Source organism: Pongo pygmaeus, chromosome 8 (genome assembly GCF_028885625.2).
Source record: "Pongo pygmaeus isolate AG05252 chromosome 8, NHGRI_mPonPyg2-v2.0_pri, whole genome shotgun sequence".
Taxonomy (NCBI): Eukaryota; Metazoa; Chordata; class Mammalia; order Primates; family Hominidae; genus Pongo; species Pongo pygmaeus.
The window spans coordinates 29113123-29138079 of record NC_072381.2 but is presented as its reverse complement, the minus strand read 5'-3'; the positions used below and the strand labels follow the sequence as shown (position 1 = coordinate 29138079).

Sequence of the window (24957 nt, the reverse complement as noted above, 5' to 3'; positions counted from 1 at the left end):
CCTAATGTCTTGTGAGTGATATAAGAATATAAAAGCATTATTATAGATTTCTCCTTATTTTTCTTTAATCTTACATGCATTTTCTAAGACTGGGTAGAAATATGTACTTTTATGTAGTAGAATTTGGCATTCGTTTTCTTTATGACTTCTGGGCACTGAGTTAGCTTAGAAAGGACTTGTATTCTTCATGACGAGTTTATGAAAATTGTCTTTCCTATTTTCTTTTGGCTTTTTAAAAATGTGATTTTTTGAAGTTTGAAATTATTAATCCGTATGAAAATTTGGTGTATGGTATAAGATGTGGTTCTAGTTTTTTTTTTATTCAAGTGGATGATAATTTTCTCAGAGTTTGATTTATCTTTATTATATATCTGAATCTGTTTTGAACTCTTGGTTTCATTGCCGTTAATTTGGTTATCTTATTGTTTTAGTAATTGTGGCATGATACCTTCTAAGGCCAAATTCCTATCATTATTCTTGCAAATGTATTTTCTCAGAAGAAATTTGGAATTCTCTTTTATGTCGTTAAAAAAAACCATTGGGATGCAATTAAATTTTCCAAAGAACATGGCAATTTATTTATTTAGATCAAATTGTTTCTTATATAACCCTGGAATATTTCCTGCTAAGTCTATTCCCAGGCCTGATGTGTACGCGTGTGTGCAGGCATGCATATATTTATATGTATACATACATATACACATACATGTAAATTAATTTTCCCCCATGGTATACTATTTGTTGAATATTTTCTAACAAGTATGTTGTTTCTATACAGTAAACATGTTAATTTCCATAATACTTATTTTATACCACCTTACCGAAGTATCTCATTTAATTTTCAATGTTATTGACAAGATTTTTTAAAAATCTTTTCCTGTTTAGTAATTATAGATAATTTCCCCCCTTACCTTATTGCCTCGATATGACTTGCAGGAAAAAATGCTCAAAACTTGTAGTAAAAACAGGATATGCTTTTGTTTTTCTGTACTTTTATGGGGATACTTCTGTGCTTCCTGTTATTAATAAGTATGATGTTTGTGGCTGGTTTCTGATAGAATATTTTACAAAGTTTTGTTGTCTCATTTAAAAAAAAATAAATCAGAATTATGTTAAATTTTGTCAGGTGCCTTTATGGTGATCCCAAAGTGATCATAGAAACTTTTTTAGTTAGCATAAATAACTGCAGATATTTATATGATAAAACATTAAATTCTTGGGATTAAACCTTTTTGATAAAAGAAGATTTTTATGTCTAATTTTGTAATATTTTACTTTGGTATTTAAAAAAAATCATCCTGAGACCAAAGTTGTGCTGTCATCTTTTTATACTTTCTGGTTAGGTTTTGCATTTGGGTTGTTAAACCTTTGAAAAAGAAATGTTACATTTTACTATGTGTTGGAATTCTGTAAATAACACAGAACACTTTAATACAACCCTTCATTTGGTTCCAGTGCCATCTCTGGGGAAAGTTTTTTGATAGTGCTTTTAACTTCTTCTGTAGTTATTGATTTAATCCAGCTTTCAAGCTCTTCCAGAATTACTTCATTATTTATTTTTTCCTAGGAAACTTAACATTTTATTAAGATTTCAAGCATGTTGGAATGGTGTTCAATTTATCCTGTTGATTTGTATCCACAGTTCTGTCCCATTTCTCAGTGCTATTAATATGCATATTTTTTCTCTAGTTTCTTGCTCTGCATACCAGAAATGACTAATTATCTAATCTCTCAAAAGAACTGGCTCATTATTATCAATTCTATTTTTCTTTTTTGAAACTAAGTCTCACTCTGTCACCCAGGCTGACGTGCAGTGGCGCGATCTCAGCTCCCTGCAACCTCAGCTTCTCAGGTTCAAGCAATTCTCCTGCCTCAGCCTCCCAAGTAGCTGGGATTACAGGCACATACCACCCACCTGGCTAATTTTTGTATTGTTAGTAGAGATGGGATTTCACCATTTTGGCCAGGCTGGTCTCGAACTTCTGACCTCTGGTGATCTGCCTGCCCCAGCTTCCCAAAGTGTTGGGATTATAGGCAGTAGCCACCACACTTGGTCTAATTTTTTTCTTTATATCTATCTTTGATTAGATAGTGGAATACTTAGCTGTCATGCTTGTTTAATTACAAACACATTTAAGAGTATGTGGCTTTCTCTTAAATTTGGTCACCTTCCATGGACATTGTGTATGTCATATTGGCATTGATATTAATTTCTTGATTGTCTATAATACATTTTGATAATTTCAATATCCTGACTTATTTAAATTTGTGAGGTTGTTTGGGTTTTGTTTTTTATATTTACAGATGTTAATTTCTAGTTTGATCCATTTTTTATCACAATATACAACCTGTTAACCTTTTTAATGTAAAATTTGTTAAAAATGTTTGCTTGCTAGTTTGGCCAACTTTTGCAAATATTTGAAGGAAAAAAATAGCTATATGGAAAGGATTTTTTAAAAATTTATATATGGTCCTTTACAGGTTTATAGACAAGGTTAAATATACAATGTGACTGTTCCTGAAATAAGATAGTCATTAAATTAATTGTAATAGCTAATAAACCAATAATACGAAGTCTTTACTATGGAGCAGCCTTTTTGCCGTGCATTTTCATGTATTATCTCTTTAATCATTGTGAAGCCCTATGAAGTAGGTACTAATATTAACTCTTTTAAAGATTAAGAAAATTAAAGCTCAAAAACTCGTATCCAGAAATGAAACTGGACCTTTAACAGATGTTTGTGTGTGTGTTCGTGTGTATGTATGTGTGTTTCAGGGATTTTCTGTGTTCTGTACCTAATAAAGAACAAAAGTATATCTTTCTTATTTGTTGGAGGCCGAAAGTGTGAGGGTCGTGATCAGCTCAGTATACCACTGGAGGCTATATGAGTAAACAGCAAACTGTTCTCATAAATGCAGGATGTGGGCAAGCTGACAACTGTGTCCGCTGCCCAGAAGGAATGCTGAGGGCATTCATGCGCCAAGCGCAAGTGTTTCTGGTAATTAGGCATAATTGAAGCCTGTTAGCAATGATGTGAACCTGTGATCAGTTAAGCAGCTGACCAATCATTACCTCCTCCTCCATGCTGTTTCTACCCAATAAATACAAAGGGTGGTAGAAGCTCAGGGGCTGCCTTTGCTCACTAGAAGCAGGGAGCTCTCTTCTTCTTCCCCTGGCCCTTTCCATAAAATAGTTTCTTTTGTTTTTTGTTATCATTTCTATGTTCGTCCCTTCATTCAGTCTCATAATGAGGGTCTCAAGCACTAACAGTAGTAACTGCTGTAATGAGGGTCTCAGGCAGTAACAGTAGTAACTGCTGTAATGACGGTCTCAAGTAGTAACAGTGGCAGTCTGCCACACTTCATGATACACAGGATGGTCTTCTTATCTTTGTTTTTAGCACGTAGCACTGTGCTTGCAACATTGGGATTCCCAGTAAATGGAATTCAATGTGAATTATTAAATGTTTGGTGGAATTTTTATTCCATTATAGCCTTCTTTGTCTCTACATATAAGATAGTTCTGTACATTTATATGACATTCAAACTTTTCTTTCATAGTCTTTAATTCATAATAGTATAAGATTGTGATTTTGTTCATTTTACTCTTTAGGAATCTCATGCTATGTTCAGAAGAATGCCAACACTTTTCTTGTATAACCTGTTACCCTCAAGTCTTTGATAGTTAGGAAATGACTTGTCATTCTGTAACAATAGTGTCACTGGAGAACTGTCAAAAATTGAAAGATTATACCCAGAATGAATTGATCAGTCAATTGCCATATTAAAAAATAGATTATTCTTATTAGTCAATAATGTCTACAAAATCCAGTTCAGGAAAATAAATGCAGTATAAAAGAAACAATAGATGTCTGAAAATGTAAAAGTAAGTAGCCAAAGGCCTAACTAGATTAATTGAATGTGAATACTTCCTGCAGTGATGAAATAGGCAAAATCAATAACGTTGGTAGCATTTAGGGGCATTGATGGAGGGCTATTGTTCTATATAGAGACTTTGTTTCTAGGGAAAGTAAAGATAGTCATTAATAAATCAGAACCACTTCTAACCATCAAATTGCCACATTAAAGGCAAATTAACCTGTATGAGTCATCATTCCGGGGGCTCGCTTTTGATAAAACAGTGAAGTGACATCATCTCTAGAATATGGCATTATAATTTAGGAAGTCATGGAAAATTTGGTAGATTTTTTAAAAGGCAATAAAATAAGAAGATTTGTTGTAATTTTTAGCTTCCAAACATTCACTTAAGAGAAATTACTCACTGCCTGAGCATGCAAGATGGATGAAGCTTCATTAAAGCAAGCTGAAGGAAAAAGTTAAGCTCCTTCTGGAGGGATAAATCAATGTTGCTCATCCTTATAAGCTAGACACTTAATTCTGTGAACCTGACAGATACTTACAACATAAAGTTGACTCCAGGGGGTCCAGTGCAGTGAGTGCTTGTGAGTCTGATGAGTTACAAGGCCTAATGTTCAATTTCCTGCAGATTCTTCTGAGCAACAGGTAAACCCATCAGTTGTGATTGGTGGCTCTGGCATATGGAAACACAATTTCCATTTAAGTGTTGCCTTTTGAAAGGCAAGTCTGTATATTAAAGAATAAAATCACCTCAGTTGAAACAGGATAATGAAATGCAAAATTTGTTTTAGTTGTCCAAAATTAAAAATGTTGCTATCTAACAATATTTGTAAAACAAAGTTATTAAAAATTACAAACTTAATGCCTATGAAATTATTTTGGAATGCAGACATGGAACAAAGCTAAGGAGAAAAAATATTTAGCTGATGTTCTTAATATTGCCTGTTAATTATCATAATTGTTTCATTTAAAAACATTTTATTCAGCTATCTCTATTTTACTATGTGCAAGATATGCCATAGATACACAGATAGTAGATATTCCCAGTGTTCTTTATTCCTCTGTATGGACCCACATTTCCATCTGCCAACATTTTCCTCCTGTCTGAAAGACTTCCTGTAACATTTCTTGCAATGCAAGTCTTCTGGTGGTGAATTCTTTTAGCTTTTGTATGTTTTTCAAAACTTTTCAATATCCCTTCGTTTCTAAAAGAAATTTTTGCTGGGTATAGAATTCTAAGTTAACAGTATTTTTCTTTGAGTATTTTAAAGATGTTGCTCCGCTGTTTTGTGGCCCACATTGTTTCTGATGAGAAGTGTGCTATCGTTTTTAATCCTTATTCTTTTATATATAATGTTTTTTTTTTCCTTTGGATGATTTTAATATTTTCTTCGTGGTTTTAAGCATTTTAGTGGTGTTTTATGTTTTCTTTGTGCTTGGGTACATTGAGCTTCTTGAACATGGGGGTTTATACTTTTTTCGTCATATTTGGACTATTTTCTGCCATGTTTCCTTAAATAGTTTCCAGCAACTGCCTCCTTTCTTTGGAGATGCCAGTTAACATATATATTAGGCCACTTAAAGAAGTTCCCCAGATCACTAAGTCCTGTTCATAATTTCTCAGTGTATTTTCTCCTTGTGTTTCATTGTGGACAGCTTATGTTGCTTATTCTACAGGATTACTTTTCCTTCTGCAGTATCTATATTAATCTCATTCAGTATACTTTTTTCTTATTTCATACTTTCCATATCTAGAAGTTTGATTTGACTAATTTTTATATATTCCATATCTCATGTTCAGTCTTTAACTTTTTAGAGCATTTGAAATACAGTTACATAATAACTTTTAATTTTCTTGTCTGCTATCTGTGTAATTTTAGGGTTTGGTTTTATCCAGTTTTATCATCTGTGTAATTTCAGTATTTGGTTTCAGTGTTTCATTTTTTCTTCATTATGAGCAGTACTTTCTGCTCTTTTTGCATACCTAGTAATTTTGAGTCATTGTGAGTTTTATCTTGATTGAGTACCAGTTACTGTGCGTTTTATCTTGTTGGATGCTGGGTATTTTTGTGTTTCTGTGGATCAACCTTCTCCAGCCATTTTGGTACCAGTGATTGGCTTCATGGAAGACAAGTTTTTCCACAGATGGGGGTTTGGGGAGTGATTTCAGTGTGATTCAAGTGTATTACATTTGTTGTGTACTTTATTTCTATTATTATTACATAATCACCATAATGTAGGATCAGTGGGAACCTTGAGCTTATTTTCCTGCAACTAGATGATCCCATGTAGTGGTGATGGGAGACGGTGACAGATCATCAAGCATTAGATTCTCATAAGAAGCATGCAACCTAGATCCTCACATACTCAGTTCACAATAGGGTTCACGCTCCTATGTGAATCTAATGCTGCTGCTGATCTGACAGGAGGCAGAGTTCAGGTGGTAATGCAAGCAATGGGGAACAGCTATAAATATAGATGAAGCTTTGCTCATTCTCTACTACTCATCTCCTACTGTGCGGCCTGGTTCCTAACAGGTCATAAGCGGGTACTGGTCTGTGGCCTGGGGTTGAAGACCCCTGCTATAGATAGTATTCTTGAGCTTTATTTTGTTATACAGTTAAATTACTTGGAAACATTTTGATCTTTCAGAGGCTTATTTTTAGCTTTTTTTTTAGGTGAGATCATAGCAGCATTAAATCTTGGGCTTATTTTTTCTACTATTGAGACAATACCCATCCCATAACTCTTCTCAGTGCCTATGAATTACGAGGTTTTTCCTGCTAACTGATGAGAACAAGAACTATTTCTGCCCTATGCAGACTTCAGGGATTATTCCTTGTAATGCAGTTTCTCAACCTTAGAATTATTGACATTTATGGGCTGGATAATTGTTTCTGGAGTTTAGGGGACTGTCCTGTGTACGAACAAATGTTTAGGAGCATCCCTGGCCTCAATACAGTAGATGGCAGTAACATCCTTTAAATTAAGACAATCAAAAATTGTCTCCAGATATTGCCAATGGCTCCAAGGGAGTACAATTACCCTCAGTTAAGAGCCACTGCTCTAATTCTTTCTGGTAGTTTTCTGATATGCATGCCATGGCTAAGGACTTTGCTCAGGACTCAAGGGAGACCTCCCACAGATCTCCTGAATTCTGTGTCTGCCACCTTTTCCTCTTCTATAGGCTTCCCTGAGAACCTAGTCAGTTGACGTCTCTGGATTCCCAGCTGTGTTTTCCCAACTCAAGGAGACCACTGAGTTTTGCCTGTGTTTCTTTTTCCCCATCACAGCCTGGAAACTCTAGGCTGCAATGCTGGGGCAATCGTAGGCTCACATTGTTTCCTGTCTCTCAGTGATCTCTGTCCTTTGTTGCTTGATGCCCAGCATCTTTGAAAACTATGGTTTCATTATCCTTTATTTTTATTTATTTTTAGTTTCTAGTTTTTTCAGGTGGATTCCTGCTAACCTTATCTTGGTCCTCATCCTTATTCTTGAAAGATACTTTTGCTGGGTACACAATTCTGGACTGGCTATTATTTTTTCTAAGCACTTTGAAGGTATTTGAACTGTCTTCTGGTGTCTACTGCTGCTGTTAATCAGCTATCAATCAATTTTCTTCTTTCCTTTCTCATGATCTGTCTTTTTTTGCTCTGAGTACTTTTAAGATCTTCTCTTTGCCTTTGCCATTTTGCATTTCTGCTGTGATGTATTAAGCATAGGTTTCTTTTTATCTTTCCTTGTTCCTAAAGGATATATCGGGCTTCCTGAACCTTTAGAGTCTTTCTCTCATCGGTTCTTAAAAATTTGCAGCCATTATCTTCCCAGTTATTTTATCATCTTGATGTTGTTTATTTCTTCCCCTTTAAAACTCTTGTTGGATACAAAAAGCATGAACCACAAAGGAAAAAAACATTTATTGAGTTCATTAAAATTAGAATCCTTTATTGAGCAAAAATCACCAAGAAGAAGAGTGAAAGGGCAAGCTACCAAAAGGGAGACTGTATTTCTAGCACATGTAACTGATAAAGACTGCGTCCAGCATATTATAAATAGTTCTTACAAATTAATAAGAAAAAGATGCAATAAAAAAACATGCAAATATCTTGAGGAGGCATCTCACCAAGAGACACACATGCCCAGTAAACACAAGTGGGTTTCATTCTCATTCATTTTAAGAAAAATGAACATTTCAGCCACAGGAGATAACACTATATACTTGGAATGGCCAAATTTAGACTAATAATGTAAAATGTTTGGGATCATGTTAGAAAGCTAGAACTCACATTTTTAGTAGAAGTATAATTGAAAAACACTACTAATGTTGAATGGGCTTACTGTATATCCATGACCCAGACATTCTACTCTTAAATATACTTAAATAACATCATATATATGTATGCATCAAAAGATATGAAACATTTATGGCAGCATTATTTATACTAGCCAAGAACTGAAAACAACCTGGATGCCCCTCAAAGGCATAATGGGTAAAGAAATTGTAACATGTTTATATGCTGGAAAACTATATAACAATGAAAAATGAATTCCTTCTACCATAAGTAACAGCATGGGTGAATTTCACTAACTTGATATTAGGGAAAAATGAATACTCATTTGTAATTCTAATTAAATAATTTTCAAATAAAGGGAAAGATTGCCACTTTGGGGGGTATAGAGGGCATGATGACTAGGAATGAGCATAAGTGGGGGCTACTGGAGTTTGGTTAATGTTGTATTTCTTGTTTTGGGGGTGTTTATTTGGGCATATTCATTTTTGAAATTTTATACTATACACTTATGATTTGTACTTTTTGTATATATGTTATAGTCAATTCAAAAGTTTGATTTAAAACAGACACTATTTATTTGCCATTTTAGAGCTTCTGTTTCAATAGACAGCAAATATTAACCATATAAACATAAAAATGCACATATGATTATAAATTATGGACATGTATGAAGGCAAAGAACAAGGTGCTATGGGATTGAGTCACCAGGGGATCTGCTTTTATGTAATGTTTTGGCCAGACCTCTATGAGAAAGAGTTATTCAAGTTGAGTGAGGAGGAGGGCAGTGTAAGATAAGGTTGGAGAGGCATTCAGGACTTTTAGGACATCCTGGAGAGTTTGGTCATCCCAATTGATGGGCAACTTTAGAAGGGCTATTAAGGGGTAGTTACGTGATTTAAGTTTTTAAAATAATCACTCTGGCTACACTGTGAATTGTGGACTTGAAAATGGGCCAGAGTTGAATGCTGCTGAACCATTTAAAGACTACTGGAGTGCTCCAGGCAAAAAATGAGGGCATCCATGATCTAGACCAGAGACCTGACAGCTTTTTATGTAAAAAGTGTGTGTTCCACCTGCTAAACTTTGCCACTGTAGCATGACAGTGGCCATAGACAATGGATAAATGAACGAGCATGGGCTGTGTTCCAGTAAAACTTGATTTACAGAAACAGATGTTGTAGTTTACCAATCTCTGATCTAAAGTGGAGAAAAGAAAACCTTTAGGTATATTTTGGAAGTAGATTTAATAGGATATGCACTAGGTGCCGTGGCTCATGCCTGTAATCTCAGCACTTTAGGAGTCCGATGCAGGTGGACCACGAGGTCAGGAGTTCAAGACCAGCCTGGGCAAAATGGTGAAACCCCATCTCTACTAAAAATACAAAAAACTAGCCAGGCGTGGTGGTGGGCACCTGTAATCCCAGCTACTCGGGAGGCTGAGGCAGAGAATTGCTTGAACCTTGGAGGTGGAGGTTGCGGTAAGCCGAGATTGCACCACTGCACTACAGCCTGGGCGACAGAGCGAGACTCTGTCTAAAAAAAAAAAAAAAAAAAAAAAATTAAAAAAATAGCCGGGCATTGGGGCATTTGTAATCCTGGCTACTCAGGAGGCTGGGGAATTAGGATCGCTTGAGCCTAGGCGTTGATGTTGTAGTGAGCTATGATCCCACTGCTGAACTTCAGCCTGCATAACAGAGCAAGACCTTGTATCTAAAAAAAGTTTTTAAAAAATAGAATATATATTGGTTATTGAGAATGTCAGTAAGAGGAGAGGATTCAAGGATGGCTTGAGTAATTTATGAATAGTGGTGTTGCTTATTAGGGGTCAAGTGTGTTGAAAGTCCAAAACCCGCTCATCTAAAATAGTGAATTGTGGCATGTCAAAGTTCTGGTGTTCTTTTCATCTTTGGTGTAGAATTACATTTATTCTTTTATACACATAGTAGTCACCAATTACACACACAATTAAAGTGAGGAAAAAGACAAAAGAATCTGTCATATTGATCATCATTGTATTTTCTGCTAATAGGAGAAAAAATAGTAGGAAAGAACAAAATATAGAATATTCTCAGACTCTATTTGACATTGCATCTTTAGCCCTCATGTTCTCCCTTCCTCCAGAAGTAACATCCCCCGCACTCTTGCCCCAAATTGCTACCTTTTTAAGGATAAACCAGAGAATGTACAACTTAGAGGAGATTATTTGTTGATTCTTTACATACATCAGTGACACTGGGGACAGAGGTGGCTGCTAAGTAGGGCTGCCATCTGCTCTGTGGACAAGCACTGTTTCCCATTCCATTTGTAAGAGTCACCTGTTCAAGTAACTGTCTTATTACCGCTACTATGTCAAAACCATAACACTGTTTTGATTTTCCTTATAGTTTGATGTGTTTGAAATTTTATATATATTACATATAATATATAAGTATGTATATTTACTTATTTAAATCAACCTTTGAATATTACAGGCTTTGCTCTCTGTACATGATACTGTGGCTCAGAAGAATTACGACCCAGTGTTGCCTCCTATGCCTGAAAATATTGACGATGAGGAAGACTCAGTAAAAATAATCCGTCTGGTCAAAAATAGAGAACCACTGGTAAGTTTTGGTGCTCAGATATGAGTAGATATCATGATAGGGCCAAATCTGATGGTGCATACCATGTATAACTCTCTTTAAAATATGCTTCCTCTATGTTTTCAAACTTTAAAAGAAATGGAACATTGATGTCTAAAGAACATGCTTTTGAAAAATGAAAATGAAGCTTAATAGACATTTTATTGGCTGCATTTAAATAGCAATGATTTTGAAAATGTAACCTGTTGACATTTATGAAAGAAGGCGTAACATGTACCAAGCATGGCTGATTTGAGATTAAATGGTACAACTTAAAAAAATTGCTATTGTCTATGGGAACGCAACTTTAAGTTATTTTATATACTTAATTCAATTGCTTTTTAAATTTAAACCAATTTACAGCAGGTCCAACAAAACTTTTGAGAAGTCTCAGTGAAGTAAACATCTAATTTATTTGATAAACATCTTTTGAAGATCTTATTTGGTCAGGAGGCATGGAACTTAAATTTGTTTAATTTAATTTTATTTTATGTCCAAGTAGCTCTATTTTTAAAAATAAAAAAAGCTTAATATAGAAAAATAGAACCTCTAATGGCAATGAAGAAATTTCCAAAATTATTTGTTAGCTATTTCTTAAATAAAGTATTAAGATTTAAAATGTCATTTTAAATATTAGAATATGAAATCAAATGAATAGAATTACTTGTCTTGAAATTTTTCTCATTCAAATATATAATTAGTGTATTATCTTTGCAATTATTTTTAAGGTAAAGTAAGATTATTGTGTGAACAAATTTAAAGTTTAAAAAATACACTACCCAGAAAAATAGAAAATACTTTCAACAAATTTGTTATTTAACATCAGTCAAATGACATTTGTTAGTTCGGGGAATTGTTGGAGAAGCCACAAGACTGTCAAAGTGCAATGAAAAACACACAGAGAGAAGATTAAGAGTCAAAGACATCTTTAGGAGATGAGCCCCAATCATGAGAATCAGAAGTAGGCAAAGTGCTGGAAGCTAAGCTGAAATAGAATTCTAGCAAGTGGATGGTCAGGAAATACTTGGCAAGTGATTCATGAGGAAAGGCTGTAACATTTGGCAACCAAGGGGTAGGTTACCAGTGTTATCTAAAAATGCAATTTTGTTTATTGGGATCCATAATGTGGTGACATGAACACTGAGCTTGCCCTAGGTGACCAAAGTGGGAGTTGGGATTCTGTCACTTTGCCCTGTATCCTATCGAGCAAACCACTCACCATCTCAGCCTCAGGTTCCTTATCAGAAAATCAGGAAATGTACCTCTTTGCAAGTGTTTTTGAACATCAGCTAAGATATAATGTGTTTGGAATGGTTTATGAGTTCTGAAGCATTATGCAAACATTATGTAAATATTAGAATATATTCTAATATTTAAAAGATATTAGAATATATTCCATCTAATATTTAAAAGATATTAGAATTTATATTCTAGTTAATATTTAAAAGATAAAAGCTAGGTTGCATCTGCTCAAGGAGAGAATGGTTACCTCAGAGAACAGGCTGTGAAGACAGGTCATGTGGGTATTAGATAATGGATAGGAAAAGGGGTGATTACTTGAGGGGCAAGATCCCTTGAAAATGAAATTCTGTTTGTTGGTGAGTAGATTTCAATCCTAAATTCTCAGTGTTACTTGCATGGGCTGTCCTCTTGCTTCGTTGAGAACAGTGGTTCTCAGATTTTGGTATTGGAAGAATGACCTGAGATGCTTACTTACAATGCAGATTTCTGAGCTGAATCCCAAGGGATTTATATCAGGAGGGTTTTTTTGGTGCCTGGGAATCTTGATTTTAAAAAGTGTCTCAGATGTTCTTGGTGCAAGTTTTTGGTAGATCACACTTCAAAAACACTTGTTTCAAAGGCTTAATCTGAAATTCACTGTGCCACCTACTTGAGGAGACCTTGCAATATTGGCAGTTTATAGGAAATAAATAAAGTAATTTTTTTTTTTTTTTTTTTTTTTTGAGACGAAGTCTCACCCTGTAGCCCAGGCTGGAGTGCAGTGGCGCGATCTCAGCTCACTGCAACCTCCGCTTCCTGGGTTCAAGCAATTCTATAGGAGATAAATTTTTTGTTTAAGGAAATCATGATAACCCAGTAAGCAGTCCCCTTTTATAAACCATTTTACAGAATTAATAATTAAGAAAAATCTAACCGGAATTTCTTTTTTCAATCTAACTTGAAATTCTCCATACTCTATTTTTAAAACAAAATCACATAGAATAAATTCAAAATAATTATGTAGGAAAGTAAGTAATTTTTAAAATATTAGATCCAATTTTAATTTATCTTGTGTTGGCAGACTATGCCATAGGATTGATGACTTTTGTACAGTATCACATGTAATGTGCTCTGTCTTTTTGAGATTTGATCTTATTTTCATGCAAATATATTGCACTGGGAATACATCAAACAATTGTGGTAAGAGAGGTTTGGAAAGCAATATGGAAATAGAAGTCTTCAAGAATGAAAGGTTCAAAGTGAAGATTGATTCAAGTGGTAGTATCATCTAGAAAGTTAGAGATTGTTCTTCAAGTCTGTAGTTTACCCTCCAAGCAAAGTAGAATCAGGGGGATAGCAAGAAGATTCTATCAGGGCACTTATCTCTGTCTATAATGAGACCCTTATGCGTTGGAGTGCTTTGCATTATCTACACATTCCAAAAGTGATTTTATCCTGCCCATGGCTTTAAAAAGCATCTATGTGCCAGAGACTCCCAAGGTTATTTCTCTTCCAGTCTTTTCTTCTAATCTTTAAATTCGTATATCCATCTATCCGTTATCTCCATTTGGAGGTCTAATAGACATCTCAGTTTTCACATATCCAAAAAAAAACTGCTGATCTTTGTCCCCAAATCTGTTCCACCCTTGTCTTAACCCCTTTTAGTTGATGGCAATTCCATCCTTCCAGCTGCTCAGCCAAAAGACGTTGAGCCTATCTTTAATCCCTCTCTTTCTTTTGCATTCCATAGGCAATCTATTGGGAAATCCTTTAGACTCCACCAATAATATATCCAGATCCCCTTTCATCACCTCTACTCCTGCCAGTCAGATCCATGCCACCATCATCTTTCCCTTGAATTATTGTGCAGAGTGAGCATCCCAAATCTGAAGATCTGAAATCCAAAATGTGCCAAAATCTGAAACATTTTGAGTGCAGACATGAGCTCCAAGGAAATGGTCACTGGAGCCTTTTAGATTTCATATTCTTGGATTTGGGATGCTCAACCAATAAGAATGCAAATGTCCCCAAATCTGAAAAGAAAATCTGGAATCTGAAACACTTCTGGTCTAAGCATTTCAGACAAGGGATCCCCAACCTGTATTAACCTCTCATTAATTTCATTGCTTTAGCCTTTGCCATCCTTCACTCTTAACACAGTGGGTGGAGTGGTCCTCCTAGGTTGTGCCCCTCCTGCTGTTCACAACCTTGCATGTTCCCTCTTTCATTCAGAGTAAAGCCCAGTGTCCTCACAGTGACTCATAAAGCACATAAGCTGACTCCCTTCTGCCTTTGACCTCATCTCCTCTTCTACTGGGCTCCAGCCACACTGGCTGCCTTGCTCACTCTTGAGCATTTTATTCACAGCCTCCCCCTTGGCACATTTGCACTGGCTTTGTCTTCTGTTCCTTCCCATTGGCTAACTTCTTCACCTCCATCCAGTCTTTATTCACTCAGACATTATCTTCTCAGTGAGTCCTGTGTCTTCACATTGTCTTTCCTCCACCTGCCCTGGCATCCTGGTCTTCTATTTCCTACCCTACATCTGCTCACACCCCCACAGTATTTACCACCTGATAGGGTTTGGCTCTGTGTCCTCACCCAAACCTCATCTTGTAGCTCCCATAATAACCACGTGTCATGGGAGGGGCCTGGTGGGAGATAATTGAATCACAGGTCAGGTCTTTCCCATGCTGTTCTTGTGATAGTGAATAAGTCTCACGAGATCTGATGGTTTTAAAAACGGGAGTTTCCCTGCACAAGCTCTCTGTTTGCCTGCTGCCATCCATGTAAAATGTGAGTTGCTCCTCCTTGCCTTCCACCATGATTGTGAGGCCTCCCCAGCCACATGGAACTGTAAGTCCATTAAACTTTTCTTTCATAAATTGCCCAGTCTCAGGCATGTCTTTATCAGCAGTGTGAAAACAGACTAACCCTCTAACATAGTGTATAATGTATGTAATTATTCCATCTCTTGTTTATTGTCTTGTCTCCCCCATTAGGATGAGACTCAAGCAGACAATTTTTTCTTTTTCATCAGTTTATTATAAGCCCTTAGAACAGTGCCTTGCACAGAGTAAGTTCTCAATAAACATTGGTCAACTTCATTGAATACAGAATAAGTCAAAGGAACTAGCATTAAGTACAACAAACAGGTTAGATAGCCCTATACTGAAAAACTGTATAGTCCATAGTACAGAGAGAGATTGGTTCCACTTAACTAATTCTATGTTATAAACCACGGCTGTATGTTGTAGCTAAAACAATATTATTTTGGGGGTTGATGAGCTCAGCTGGGAGGTTCTCACTTGGAGTTCCTCATACATACAGTCAGATGGTGGTGGCTGGAGTCAACTGAGGGCTCCTTCATTTACACAACTGTTACCTGGGCTTGGAGCTGGAAGGTTGGGGGCTGGCCAAGTATCTCTTTCTCTAAGTGTTACCTTTACTTGGCTAGCTTGGGATTCCTCAGAGCATAGCAGCGGTCATGATTTCTTACATGGCAGTGAGATTCGCATATAGAGCAAGTGTTTCAAGAGGCCCGAGTGGCAGCTACAGATCTTCTTATAGCCTTTGAAGCCTCAAAACCATTTTTACCACTTAATGTGGGAATATGGCATGCACATACAAGGAGGGAAGGAATTGGTGATCCCCCTTTTAGAGACAGTCTCCCCCAAGAGTAATGAACTCATGGACAGAATGAACTTATGAACAAAAGCTTATGGGAAGATAGAGGTTAAGCAGTATTGGATGATGATTGAGATGAATCATTGTGTCTCTGGTCAGATTACCTTAAACAAGTCCCGATTTTTCCATATACTAGTTATCTGATCTTAGACAAATTACGACCATTTAATATTCACTTTATCATCCAGAAACTATGGATAAGTAAACTTAGATTACTAGGCTTTTCTGCCGTTGGGCATATTTGGTGGGAAAATTTGAGACATGTCATTAAGGAAAATGAAAATTGATTTAATCAAATGAATTAGTTATATTGAGAATATTACATTTCCAGTCACTTTGGAAACAAGTTAGAAATGGAAATAAAAGCAGAAAATACCAGTAATTGGTGAGTCTAAGCTTTATGACCATGGAGAGATGCTCATTCAAGTCTCTGGCCTTGAATACATGCATACGTGATGAAAAATGCCGTAAAATGCCTATCACTTAATTCTTTGATTTTTTTACTATTATTGGCTATGTATCTGATAGTTATAGATAAAGGATACTTATTACAGATGGACTCTTACTTTGTTTACATATCTGTTCTTTAATGATATAAATGTGTTTACTGACAAACTCGAGAAAAATTTCACTTCTTTTGGATGAATTCTGCTGCCACTGAAAAGCATACCTTTTTAGCAGTATTATGCAATGTTGGATGGCTTTGCAAAACCAATGCCAGATTCTTAAAAGGAAAGTCATGGAAAGTCTTTCAAAGTAACCACTTGTGCCTGTTGTTCTTACAAAGCAGCAGTTAATTTGCTTCTGAGTATCTGTAAGTGAAGAATTTTTGGCTTCTTTTTGAGACTGTTTCCTAATCTTATGCCAATACTTAGTTCTATTTGTACTAGGTACAATCCTAGTTCACTAAAACCATGGAGTAAGAGCTCTTTCTTCTAATCATTTGTCTTAGACTTAGGCAACAAATATAACTAATTTCTGGGTTTTAACTTTTTTCTTTTTCTTTATAATTATCACCCAAGTTTTTTTAAAATTTTTAAATTTTTATTTTTTTACTATGATAACTGAGGGTGATAGAAGGATCACTGAACTAACTAAAAGTCAAATGATCTGGGTTTTAGTTTTCTAACATATAGAATCTTTTGTCTATTAGTGTAATTGTCACTATTCCACTTTCTTGATGCAGTACTATAAGGATGAAATGAATGAAGAATTGCTTTAAAAGGATAAAAACCAAACAGCATTCAAATACAAGGTATTTTTATAATGGAAAGAAGATATGTTTATTTTACACAGTTTTGAAGAGGTTGAAGATTTCAAAAATCCTTAAATTGGGCTGAAACCCTTTGATGCTGTGTAGATAGAATTTCCTCTATCTAGTCATGAGAATAGACATTGTAAGACAAATGGCATGATGTCTATTTTTCCTGCCTCATTTCTTTTTTTTTGTTTTTGTAGTGTTTTCTCTTTTTTCAGATCAATGTCCTTATTTCCTCCCTTTTTCTAACACATAGTACACACATTTACCCACAAATGCTTTTTGTTTTTGTCTTAAAAGGGAGCTACCATTAAGAAGGATGAGCAGACCGGGGCAATCATTGTGGCCAGAATCATGAGAGGAGGAGCTGCAGATAGAAGTGGTGAGACTTTAAATGTTAACCAAGTACAGACTAATCACGTGTTTCGTGTGTAGCATTTCCAATAGATAACTAAGAGGATAACCATCTTTGGATGTAATACAGCAGAACAAGTAATAAGGTATTTTTCTCTGTGTTGAAATGTGAGAGCCTATTTAAATAAATGATAGATAAACATTACTCTATGGTCTTCTTGTACACAAGCATCCAAAGCTATCTTAAAACTTGTGGGCCGGGCGTGGTGGCTCACGCCTGTAATCCCAGCACTTTGGGAGGCCAAGGCGGGTGGATCATGAGGTCAGGAGATCAATACCATCCTGGCTAACACGGTGAAACCCTGTCTCTACTAAAAATACAAAAAAAAAAAAAAAAAAAAAATTAGGCATGGTGGCGGGCACCTGTAGTCTCAGCTACTTGCAAGGCTGAGGCAGGAGAATTGCCTGAACCCGGGAGACGGAGGTTACAGTGAGCCGAGATTGTGCCACTGCACTCCAGCCTGGGTGACAGAGCGAGACTCTGTCTCAAAAAAAAAAAAAAAAAAAAAAAATCTTGTTTCTGTGTTTCTCAATCGAAAAGTACTACTAAGAGCATGCAGCCTTTAAGATAAATAAAAATTATTTTATTAGTATATTAGTATAAGATATCAGTAATGTACATTTCTAGACAAAGACCAAGCTGCTGTTACTATTTCTTGGCCAGCATTACTGTGTTGTGGTCTTTGAGTCACTGCTAAGGAGAGGCATAGAGCCTGAAACCTGAGACGTGTGAAGGTCTCCTTTCCAATCGTTAAGTGTATTAAGGGAACCTAACAATGCTTTACTTATGGAAACAGCTGCAAATTACAGTTTCGTTTGTGGGTAACACTGCTAATTTACCAAATCTCCTATTTCTCAGGTCTTATTCACGTTGGTGATGAACTTAGGGAAGTCAATGGGATACCAGTGGAGGATAAAAGGCCTGAGGAAATAATACAGATTTTGGTAAGCTGTAAATTTCTTTTAAAGGTACAATAAAAATTAAATTGAATCACTGTATGTCAGACTTTTAGACTTGGTTTGATATAGACAGGATTTGTATTAAGCAGTGCAGGGTTAGAACCCCCGCTCTATCACTTAATCCCCGTGTGTCCTCGGAAAATACCTTAATCTATTCATGCCTCAGTGTTTTCATTTACAAAATGAGAATAAGAGGTAACTATCCATCTAGAGTATTTTGAGGATTAAATGAGATAGTATATATAAAGAGTTTTAGGGCTGAGTGTGGTGGCTTATATCTGTAATCCCAGCACTTTGGCAGGCTGAGACAGGTGGATCACCTGAGGTCAGGAGCTTAAGACAAGCCTGGCTAACATGGTGAAACCCGTCTCTACTAAAAATACAAAACAAAATTAGCTGCACATGGTGGCAGGCACCTGTAGTCCCAGCTACTTGGGAGGCTGAGGCAGGAGAATCGCTTGAACCCAGGAGATGGAGGTTGCAGTGAGTTGAGATCACACCACTGCACTCCAGCCTGGGCGACATAGCAAGACTTTGTCTCAAAAAAAAAAGAGTTTAGTACCTGTCTCTGTCCCAAGTCTATACTTAGCAGATGGCATCTACACTGTGGCTGGGGATGCATTTATCTTTGTCTTCCTCCCATTGACACAGTCATATTCCGTGCTATAGATCATAGCAATACAAATTAGTCAAACTAATTTAGATGTCTTTTGAAATCTGACACTTGAATAAAATTATTTTATGCCTTGGAAATATTAATTCTAAAGTTCATTTGTAAGATAAAAGGAAGGAAAACTCTCTCTTTTATATATGAAAACATACTGGAAACTTATACCAACTAGAAGAGGTTTGAGTGTGTCTCAGAAACAGATCTCTGTATATATGAAAATTTAGTATATGGTTAAGGTGGCATTTTAAATCAGTGGGAAAACAATGGAATATTTCATAGATGGTATCAGGTTAATGACTCAGAAAAAATAAGGCCAATGCTTGTTTTACACAATACATAAAAATAAATTCCCAACAAATTAAATAAGTGCAAAAAAATCACAAAAATTGCACAATAAAATGTAATATACAATTTTTATAATTATAAGGTAGGAAAAGACTTTTTAACCTTGATATGAAAGTCAAATAGAAAAATAACAGATGTGTCTACTAGAATTCAAAACTTTGTTTATAGAAAAAAGGTGCCATAAAGAAACATCAAAGGCAAATGAGATTGTACGAAAAATATTTCTATATATATAATAAAAGGCTAATATTTCAAAATATATAGAGATGATGAAAATCATAAGAAAAACATTTACAGAAAAATCAGCAATGCATATGGACAAATACTTTACAAAAGAAAACATAGATATCTGGAAACACGAAGGTGATGCCAACCCCAGGGCAGGCTTGATCCCCTCAAAGCATTTTCAGGATATGAGACTGGAAAGCTTGATGATGCCTAGAGTTGGTCAGGGTGTAGGAAAATAGGTATATTTTATGATTTGGGGATGGGATAAATTATTAGTAGAACTTTTTGAGATCTGAAACTATCAAAATTTTAAATGTGCATACCCTTTAGTTGGAAATTAATCCTCAAGCAATAATTTGGTAAATGTGTATAAACAAAATATTTCAAAAATATTCGGAAACTGCCAAGAAAGTTGCATTGATCAAATAATCATTCATCCGTATGCTGGATTATTGTGAGGCAATCACAATGAGAGATAGACCTATATGGCTCAGCAGTAATAGTAATAACAATTGAGTCCTTAATAAATGACACTGTTGTAAGGACCATAGATCCATTTAAAAAAAAAAAAACACAGACACAAACTAGAAAAATAAGAGGAGGTTATAGAGAAGACTTTTGTTTTCTCTCTACCAATGCAATTCAGTATTACAGTATGAGAATTCTTTATAAGATTTGTGAGTGCCTTCTACAATAAGCAATGATATTACCATTTTGAAATAAATCAACCCTTTATAAAATTCTATTATTTAAACTATCAGAATCCCATTTTACTTAACTTGCTGTGTTGCACTAGAACTGCCTTCTTAAGGCTCACCAGAGCTGACTCTATGATGGATGCACCATTTCCCACCTCAGTTTTCAGCAACTTCATGCTGGTGAATTGAAATTGACTATAGTGAAAGTATTTATACCATGGAAATTGACAGACAGTACACATCAGAGCCTTTTTTTTTTTTTTAAAATAAATGGAGTCCTGGTTTATCAGTGCACCACAGATAGTGAGACTCAGAGAGATATGTCTTGCCCTACCCCCCTTCCTTTCATATCTTTCAAATGTGCCAAGTATTTAGTGCTTTTATGGAGCTTACAAATTAGCAGGAGTAACATATCTTATGAAATAATGGCATAAATAATTAAATATGGCTACAATACATGCTAAAAAGAGAGAGACAGCGAATGACATGAGAGTATATTTAAAGAGAGATCCTATCTGAGATAACAAAAATTTGTGGGTGCTGGTACTGATTTTAATGAAGTTAGAATAGATACTCAGTCTTTTCATCTTTCAATTAATCTATTACATTTGATATTTTACTCACTAACCAGAATACAATAGATATGAATGTTCTTTTTTTTTTTTTTTCTGATGGGCATTGCCGCTAATTGAATCATGTGTTTATAACTGCACTACTGACATTATAGGTGTTTTGTCCCCCAAAACATGGATGCTGATACTTAAATGTAACTGTCTGAACCTTGTACATTATTCTTAAAAAAAAGAAAAAAAAAGCATCTTGCTCTGTCACCTAGACTCGAGTGCAGTGGTGCGATCACAGCTCACTGCAGCCTTAAACTCCTGGGCTCAAGAGGCCTTAGCCTCATCACCACGCTTGGCTAATTTTTAAAATTTTTTTTGTAGAGACAGGGGTTTTGCTATATTGCTGGTCTTGAACTCCTGGGCTTAGGTGATCCTGCCACCTTGCCTCCCAAAACACTGGAATTACAGACACGAGCCACTGCACCCAGACCTTTATGCATTATCTATTCTAGTCATTAAATACTGTGTTTATTTAAGGCGTTGTGCATATTTTGTGTGTTTCTATTTCGAAGAAACTTGGATGGGAATGTATTTACTTGACAGCTTAAAAGTACACAGGAAGTAAAAGTGGATTTAGGAGTTAATGTTTTTAAACGTATTCTACAAACTTCAGAGCTTTCTTTCTCACATTACAGGAATTTCTACAAAAATAGTTTCCTCCATTTAGTCTATCTAAGAGTAGAAGCCCCAAGCTTGTAAATTTTCAGATGCATTTCACTTTCTACCTATTTTACCTTATTCTTCCTTGGGTCTGGTTTTCTTATAACTCCTTCCTTCATCTGATACCAGGGTCAGTCTCAGGGAGCAATTACATTTAAGATTATACCCGGCATCAAAGAGGAGACACCATCGAAAGAAGGCAAGGTAATTATTGCTTAAAAACATTTTTTCATGCGTGGGAGGGAAGTCATGTTTTTCCATCCAACACATATCCACTTTGTCACAACACATTTCTTTCAATATGCCAGTTTTAAAATTATTATGTTTGGAGTCGGAGTTAGGAGAATATAGGCCATTTCACGTTTATTTTTTATGTTTATTCATCTTTAATGAAACTTTTCTTCCAGATGTTTATCAAAGCCCTCTTTGACTATAATCCTAATGAGGATAAGGCAATTCCATGTAAGGAAGCTGGGCTTTCTTTCAAAAAGGGAGATATTCTTCAGATTATGAGCCAGGATGATGCAACTTGGTGGCAAGCGAAACACGAAGGTGATGCCAACCCCAGGGCAGGCTTGATCCCCTCAAAGCATTTCCAGGAAAGGTGAGCTGCTGGTACATAATAATGGCTTTTCTCCAGCTGACCTTTTGTTCTCTGCAAAATATCATTCTAGCATTGATGTGATAAAATATGCTATAAAACCTTGCCTTAGAATTTTTTATCCCGTGGGTTTGGATTTCTGTTTTGTCTAACTAAGTATGATGAATGACCAAAAATAATATGACAGTACTAGGTCATATTAGATTTTTGTTATGAAGCAAATGGAAAATAGCACATTAATATCTTGAAACCATGTTGATATGAAAGGTGGAAAAAAGACCATTGGTTTTGGAGGGAGGGAAGATAATTTACAAAAATTTGAAAGGGGGTGATTGTTTCTTAATTTGAATCTATTGCATTACATTCATGTTTTTCTCTAACCTTTAAGTTTTTTCTTAAGACTAAGTATTTTGATGTTGTATTCACCTCGGACCTGTGCTGAAAATTGATAGGTATGTTGACCTTCTTTCTCCCAGGAGATTGGCTTTGAGACGACCAGAAATATTGGTTCAGCCCCTGAAAGTTTCCAACAGGAAATCATGTAAGTTTGTTAATAAGAATGCAGAGTAACCAAACCCTGATGTTTATTTTTGACTATTAAAGCAGGTGCTCATGGCAGAACAAAGGGTCCTATTACCCTAGCAATAACTTTGGGATCATCACTTCTCAGGGACAAACAAATATGAGATGCATATTTGGAATATTAAAATGAATCTTTTGAGGAAAGGGGTGGTTGAGGTTGAGGTTGTTAATAATAAATTCATGACTCACTCTTTAAGAAAGTAACTGCTACTACTACTGTCTTTGATTTCCAAATATAGATATTTTATTAAATGTCACCTAAAATACAGCTCTTACTTCTTCAAAGCCAGGAAGTTTGGGTTAGGTATTTCTTGGTAAAGATTAGGGAGAAAAAAAATCTACCATTTTCTTGGGTACAAAAGCAATTGTGCTCAAGACCGATTGTTCTTAATTCCTTTCTTATCCCCAGATCATAATACTTCTGACCTTTAGCCTATCCCTTTGGAGTTATCACCAGACTAGATTAAAAGAAAATGAGAGAAAGACAAAGGATGGCTACTGTATGACTACTGAAAAACATAGTGTGCATTTAAGTACTTTTTTTCTCTTTCAGCCTAACCTTCTGTCAGCTTTTCTTTATTTCCCACCACCCACCTCTTCAAGTCCGTATCCCATAAATTCCCTGTTCCACCTAGCCTAGATGTTTCATGGTTCTAGGTATTTTAAGAGGAAAAAACCAACCCTTTGTTTTCAGCATAGAAACTGTACATTAAACAGCAAAATGACCAAATAAATGGCCCTGGAATTTTACACCAACATCTGTTTTTAGTATTGTTGCATTTTTCACATCTCCTGTGATTTCTGTCAGTTTGCAGAAGCATATAGCCCAGGAATCACATTAGAAGGGAGCCAAACTGTAGTCGAGTATAAATCTCACAAGCAGGCAAATGCTTAAAGTGGAGTACTGATTCAAAAGCCTGCTTGTCCTTGCTGCATTAAGTCTAGGCACAAGGAAAAAAACTCTTGTCACAGAATGCTACAAGTCTTCTGACATCAGAAAACTTAAAGCTTTCATGAGAATATTGCACTGTTCTTAAGCGTGATGACTTTTCACTGGCTAACTCACTAACAGAAAGGAGCTTTGAGGCTCCTTGCCTGACTTGCTCTCAAAGGGATTTTTAAATAGGAGGCTTACACATTTCTAATATATTTGGTATATGTGGGATAAGATATGTGTCACTTAAAGATGAAATAAATGTAATTATACTCGAATCTGGATCCATACTCAACTCTTTTTCAGTCCTAGGCAACTTAGAAATTTACAGTTTGATATTATTATATATTTTCATTGATTGAAAATTTTTGATAAGTGTATATGTATTTCTTTAAAAGAACTATACAAAAGGAATATATTGCTTTTTAATAGCTCTTTCAAACTGGTTTCTATATAGATGCATATGAAGGTGAGGTGTGTGTGGGGGTATGTGTGTTTGTGTGTGTGTGTATGTAGAAGTGTTAATTGTAACGGAGTCCTTTTGTCTGTTGATTTGCATAATTTCTTTTTTATGTTAATACTTCAGTATTTGGATCTGATAAATATTTATTCTAGCATTTATCTTTACTGAAATGTCCTCATTTGACTAATTTTTTTTTTTTTTTTTGCCTTTTCTGCCTCTTGAATACCATTCAGAAATGTTTGCTGGTCCTCCTCTCTTCTCTCTCTCTTTTTTATTAAACTAGAGTTTGATTCACTGAGAGATGCATTATTTGTTTTTATATATGTTATTTATTTTCAAATAAATCTGGTCAAAATTATCCTTATTAAATCATAAACGTATAACAGATATGGCCTTGTTCAGAGAGACAATATATTTCTGTGACAATTAAATAGGCAGCTAATGTCTTTATTCTCAAAGAATTGAAATTCTACTTGAAATTTCCTTGAATATTGTCTTACATAAAGTTAAAAGTTATGCATAAATCATTGTATTGATTCTGAATATTTTAAATGGCATTTAAAAACATTTAGCCTATGTTTTGATGATGATTCTTTACATAACTAAAACTTGTAAAGGCCATCTGATCCACTACTTTCTGGATTTCAATATTTGGTACTTAGGGTTTTGGAATAGGAAACTTACGTTATCATTCCCTTTGCTGAATTATAGGAAAATGCTATGAAGAAAATCAGCAAGTTGGTATAAAATCTTTTGTTTTTATGATTTTGAATATTAATAGAATAGGGTTTTAAAAAAGTTTGTGATTTAATTTAAAATTT

At 35.4% G+C, this 24957-nt stretch overlaps 1 protein-coding gene across 7 annotated transcripts in view; it reads left to right on the top strand.

Annotated features, from left to right (window-relative positions):
* MPP7 (MAGUK p55 scaffold protein 7) overlaps positions 1–24957 on the top strand; it is a 271223-nt gene that overhangs the window by 168003 nt on the left and 78263 nt on the right. For all 7 annotated transcript variants that reach the window (XM_054435739.2, XM_054435731.2, XM_054435735.2 and 4 more), the window contains 6 exons: positions 10643–10774; positions 17259–17340; positions 18232–18317; positions 21686–21760; positions 21964–22160; positions 22634–22698. In XM_054435739.2, the coding sequence (XP_054291714.1) occupies positions 10643–10774; positions 17259–17340; positions 18232–18317; positions 21686–21760; positions 21964–22160; positions 22634–22698 (637 nt within the window). The remainder of the gene's footprint in view (positions 1–10642; positions 10775–17258; positions 17341–18231; positions 18318–21685; positions 21761–21963; positions 22161–22633; positions 22699–24957) is intronic.